General features: G+C 40.2%; 1 protein-coding gene across 2 annotated transcripts in view; it reads right to left on the bottom strand.

Moving 5' to 3' along the window:
* Window positions 1–2411: 2411 nt before the first annotated feature.
* The window catches only part of LOC122082495, a 29449-nt gene continuing 25860 nt past the window's right edge, over window positions 2412–6000 (bottom strand). The window contains exons 6-7 of one of the 2 annotated variants that reach the window (XM_042650102.1): window positions 5789–5989; window positions 2412–2881 (exon numbers count right to left, since the gene is read on the bottom strand). In XM_042650102.1, coding sequence (XP_042506036.1) covers window positions 2658–2881; window positions 5789–5989 — 425 coding nt within the window. In that variant the 3' untranslated portion in view covers window positions 2412–2657. The remainder of the gene's footprint in view (window positions 2882–5788; window positions 5990–6000) is intronic. The other variant, XM_042650103.1, reaches the window with a different exon arrangement.

The raw sequence follows: 6000 nt of genomic DNA, 5'->3' as shown, positions 1-6000 counted from the left end.
ATTACATTCATGCATTGATTATGTACATTAAAGTTAGTTATAGTCGGGGGTTATACTTTGTGGCCAAGGTCTCGCCAGTATTGTGTACCCCAGGACTGCATTTGGAAATGGATGCACTTTGTAGTCCATACTCAACTGTGACATGTATACTACATTAGGTAAACCGTCTCGGGTTTCACTTTGTGGCCAAGGTCTCACTGGTTTCGTGTACCTGGGACTGTATTTGGAGATGGATTATATTTTGTGGCCGAGGTCTTGCCAGTATCGTGTAATTCATACTAACTGTATCACTATGAAGGCATGTAGCATATATGTGGTTTGGTATCACTCCCTATCCTACGAACCCTTGCCAACAGGGGTTGAGGTGTTGGATAACCCATTGTGGTATGTTCGATGTGCCTTTCTAGAATGCCACACCCGAGGTACGATGCGATTGTTACTGGAGGTGGGAACCTATTTGGTGTGGCAGATGATGTACGGGTGCCGTGACTGTCAGGGGGTTATCAAGGGTTTTCTGGGTGACCATGGACTCATACGAGGATCGACAGGCTTCTATTCACGGCTAGGGTTTGTATCCTTGCGTAGTCGATGGCAGTTTCGAGACGAAGGATACAGCCTAATGCGCCATTGTAGCATTTACGAGACTTGGTTTGTATTTTTATGTGGATAATAAATAAATTAACTGCATCACGAGCATCATGGACTATGTGTTTAATTTTCGCTATCATGCATCATAAATTTTTATTACGAATGTCTTATTGGATGTGCTTAAACCCCACCCCTCACTAAGCAAGTTAGATAGCTCACCCCACGAATACACAATTTTTAGATGATGATGTAGGCACGGTCATGGCTGTGGTTGACTCTTTTTCCTCCAGACCTGAGTACGGAGTGAGTGATTGGTGGATGCCGGACGCGGTGGAGCATGGCCCCGACTGTGCTTGTGACTTTTGTGCATACGCAGCGCCATGAGGTGTTCGGTGTATTTTTGATTATGTTGATACAGGTCTGTGAATATTATGATTTAAACTTGATATATGTAAGTTTTGAAGGATTGTAAACAAAATAACTTTGGTTAATGATATAATGTTTATCATTAAACGTCTCCCCATTTTATTTATGATTTCGCTGCTTATATTGGTTTGTGTTGTGAGATTGTAAAACTGTTAAGGTACTGCTATCAGAGATCCTGGTAGATTGATAAGATAGATATGTGTCTTACTCACACCGCCGGTATTCCTAATGGTAAGTTGGGTCGACTGGAAATGGGGTGTGACAAAACTTATTAAGATATTTTCCACTAAAAGGTAATATGATCTTTTGCTGTTTAAAACTAACAACATACTCACACCGTCAATGCCAGGGGAGGGGGTGTAATTCGTTCAAACCCTTGGATCTACATGTAATTTCGACAAACTACAGTGGAGAGGGGCGTAATTTTCCCATGACATAATGATACTCCTATCTGATACTTCTACACATTCTCACATTGGCTCCCGTGCATGCGAAGGGTGCCACCTCCCCAAAAGAAACACTTCCCGAACTTAAATGGAGAATGAACCCGAATCGTGATCCTCCGTTGCATGACACACCTTGTAACAATCATCTAACAACCAGAAATGCCTTGGGCTATGTCGAATGCCTTGGGCTGCGTGCCTAAACATTCCTAGTCATTGGATGTGCCTTGCGCACCCTATCAAGTGACAAAAGAGCCCGATCCAAAAAACCCTACCCATCTGACGCTCCCTATGCCCAGACACAACTAGGTGTGAAAAGACCCAGCTGCCTCCGCAAGCGTTGGGTATTTTCACGCCTGACGTAGATAGGGACGTTTAGAAATTTGTATTCTCTTTTTGTCTTAATTTCTTTCTTTTCTTTTCTTTCCTTTTTTTTTTTTCACATAAGGTTCTACATTTATTTGAATGACCCACCAAGCAACTTTCTCGTACTTGATAATTCTCCCTACCTTAAATTTGTAGGGAAAGTTGGCCTTGGAGGCTTGGGGTACCCAGGTCCCGAACACAGCAGATTAAGTGGTGATCAAGGTACAAGGCACTTCTCATGAATCTGTTTAGAGTCAATCAAGGATCAGGGGTCAACCGACACACCATTGATAATTACAGTGCTTAAGATAATAATGTCTTTAGGTCTTCCTTGATATGTCCAGACCTGCTAAGGATGTCTGAACAGCGAAAAAAAAAACTGCTGTGAAACATGATTGTTGGCATAGGTTACCAGATCTGACAGCCCGCAAGTAATGATGGATGTAAAGAAATTGGCATAGGATGGTTCATAAGTTTCAAGATATGGCCCCAGATATCAGATGTTTAGTTCTTAAACAACATATATGGTAATAACAACACCCCACCCCAGAAAAAAATGGCAGAGAAGCCTTGTATGACTCTTCTGTATGACCAAAATCTATTTGCAATTAATAAGAGACTTGAAGCATCAGGATTTACAATTATGTACGACAACGTCAAAAAAGACCGGACTACCATTCTCATTCAAACTCTATATTTACACTTGTTGTATGTCGTATAGAAGTATTTCATCTCCTTTTGGTTCTTCCTAGTATCGAATGCCGAAGAGTTTGCAAAACCAAAAATATGAAACAAAATGAAACGGAGCTGCAAGAATGAAACAGGAGAAGAGTTTTAACCATCGCCTCCAATGGCACAAGGAATGCATGGTGGTTCTTCAGCCTGCTCCTTCGGAGTGATGCGCTGCACACACTCATCATGAAAAGTGTGACCACATGGCAGAACCGCGACCGCTGGACAAACAGAAGGCACAGCTAGGGGACCTGTTGGTGAGAAAATTAGATCACGCTTGCATATTGCGCATTTCTCTGCAACTGAATGATAGGGTTCAACAGGATCTGCAAGAGACATTCTCTCCTGGTCACTTAATATCAATAGTTTTCTCCTGCATGATGCAATGATTCCCCTAATGTAATTATAGCATCACTCAGCCAGATCAATTCTCACACTAGAGAATTTGTATCAATGGTTTTTGAGTACCACAGTCAAGGATGGATGGAGCTGGCGAAAGGAAATTACACCAAATTTTTGTGCCATGGCAGCAAATTTTAACCTCTCAGCTGTAAGTTATCTTCCAGCAAGTTGGTCCTGACTTTCATGAATATTTAAATTTGGGCTCAATAACATTCATATATAAACCCCAGAGCCTGGGACAGATTAACTACTTCACATGAAGTAATTTGATTCCTATCCAGCTCCAAACAGTCCTGAATATCCAATCCACTGTCCTCCTCATACGCTGTAGCATATGGAAGCATACCAAGCCTGATCAATCAAATTAGGGCATAGTTGTCACTGCGCCAAGGCGAACCAAGGCATTGGTTGTCTAAGCTCTTAGGCGAGAATGCGCCCGCCATAAGGCGAAGAAGGCGACCAAGTGCTATTTTTTATTTTTCTTATTTTCTAATACTATTTAGTAAGCTACATATACCTTACATCATAAAATATCAACATTAAGCCACATCAAGTATTAAAAATCAACATTTAGCCACATCAAATAATAAAAACTCAACATTTAGAGAAATGCTCTTGTTCTATAATATGTTTGACTGGTCAAATGATATTTATTTTTACATGAGAATTTTTCTATTTGATATAACATAGAACCAGCTTTCCAACAAGTCTAAGTTTATTAAAATCTGTGTTGTAATGACAAAGTTATGCTTTGATCAAACTTATTTTAAAATGCGCAAATGCTATTGAAATCGCCTGAATGAAAATAACTTTATGGATATCAAAGCAAAAGATGATTTTACTAAACTTTTGGTTTTTAGTAATGCTTTAACATAATAAGATTTATAAAATTTTCATAATTAAGAAAAATCCCAGCATTTAAAAGTTGAAAATCACCCCTATAACCAAAATCCAATTTTTGTTCTTGGATTGGGGGTTGACTTTTTATCCTTTTGGAATTTTATTTTTAAACTATTTTTATTGGATTCAAATAAGGGGTATTTGCTTATTTATGAATAATATCTTAAGTAAATATAATTAAATGATATTTAGCATAAATAAGTGTCAAAACACGAGGCGACATGCAATGCAATAAGATGAATGTCACCTAGACCCTAGGCAAACTGGCTGGATGCCTAGGCGACTCTTTGACAACTATGGATTAGGGGCTATTTGGCAACCTAATGCCAACAACCAGTTACGATGCCAAGAGAGTACTATTAATGACACCATCTCATCAAAAGGCAGCAAGACTATTGATGAGACTCAGTTTCTCGTTTTAAATTGGTTCATGTTTTCGTATCCTGCCCTCTTTCTTTTTTCGCTGGAAATCTCACATAGCAATCCTGCAATGCAATGGTTCCAAAAGTATACCCAGTAATTGAGAGACTCAAGCAGTGACAATCTATTTTTCCCTGCTCCTGCAGGGATTCCCTATATGTGATGAAGTTGGGAGGCACTGATCGAGTCCTTATTCCTTAATATATTTTGCACTCTTTCTGGTCCATGGATTTCCGAGAAAAATGTTCAAACTGTTCAGAATAAGGCCCTTGGTACTCTAAATGGCTAAGTCTATATTTTCATCTCAGCACACAGATATTTATTTAGTCAACAGTCCATTATCCATGAGGCAACATTGAACAACTGCATTCATAATATTCATCATGCCACCTTTTGGATTTGAGGCAACCCATAGTTCATGTTTTACCATAAACTAACCATAGGACAGGAGATTAGAACCAGATAAATCAAAAATTCAGTCCGCTAGTTAATGAAGCATTATCAGCCAATTAGATTTGTCAAAACAGAGTGAATATTTTAGTCAGCAGACAACCAAGGGCCGCTTCAATGCATAGAAGATCAAGACTGAAACCAAGTCTGTTGCATAAACAGAAAAGGATTCTGAACAGTGTTGTTAAGGCACAAGGCACAAGGCACAAGAAATTCACTCAGAGAGCAAAAATAAGGCACAAGAAAGCACAAAGGCCTCCGAGTGCCTAAGACAAAGTGCATGTGCCTAACAGAAGTGTGATATAAATGTAATGGTTACACACAATCAATGGTTCTCTATGCGAGAACCCCAGAGAGGAATCTCTTGGTGGTGTGACTATTTGTACCATGTGGAGGGTTCATGTGGCCAACCCTACCATTGGATAGATAAAGATCACCAATCAAATCCCGTGGCCCATCTCAACCAGATGCCATCCATCTAGCAGATTTTCTCCCTCCATATATTATGATGTCAAAACACTGGATGGCCAATGTTGCTACTGTCATTGGATAGATAGGGGACCATATTTGTTTTCAATATGCCAAAGACCAAAGCCACACTGGAATCATATGACCCACCTTTTATTGAACCTTTTCCCACATCAACCATCGAATCATTGATCAAACTAACCTGTTGATTGTACTATATGACAAAGTGCTTTGGGCCTGAGACATAGTTGGCAAGGCATCACTTAGGTGAACCCCTTGGCTCGCCTTGGTTGCCTATGGGGACAAATTGGTAACTTGGTCACCTTGTGTCCAGGCCCCCTCCCACACCTTGGTTCACCTAAATGCCATGACAACTATACCTGAAACCTCCCTAATGAATCAGTGGTGATGTCGTAACTTTTCCACCAAATCCAGGCAGAAAAAAGCTGCCATACGACAGATGAAAGTACCCAAGCCCCCCCCCCTCCACCTATAGATTCCTCTATAGGGTGCTCACACATGGATGATACAGGCCAATTATGAAAATCTAAAATATTCGTCTGATAGATCAGGAAAACCCTCTCTTAGAATACCTTTCCTTCTGATATGGTAGACTGGTGTAATATGATCCGAAGATAGAGCAGATGGACCAATGAAAGGTCCAGGTTTGCTCTTTCGATGCAAAAGCTGATGAGCAGCTGTAGAGAGTTGGATCCTACCCCTCTTAGCAGGTAATCTAGGGACACTCTTAGAAGTCTGAGCTAGCACACTCCTTTCTTCAGCAATTGATTTAACTGCAAATAAT

This window comes from Macadamia integrifolia, chromosome 6 (genome assembly GCF_013358625.1).
Source record: "Macadamia integrifolia cultivar HAES 741 chromosome 6, SCU_Mint_v3, whole genome shotgun sequence".
NCBI lineage: Eukaryota > Viridiplantae > Streptophyta > Magnoliopsida > Proteales > Proteaceae > Macadamia > Macadamia integrifolia.
The sequence above is the reverse complement of the archived record's forward strand: the minus strand, read 5'-3'. Positions and strand labels throughout refer to the sequence as shown.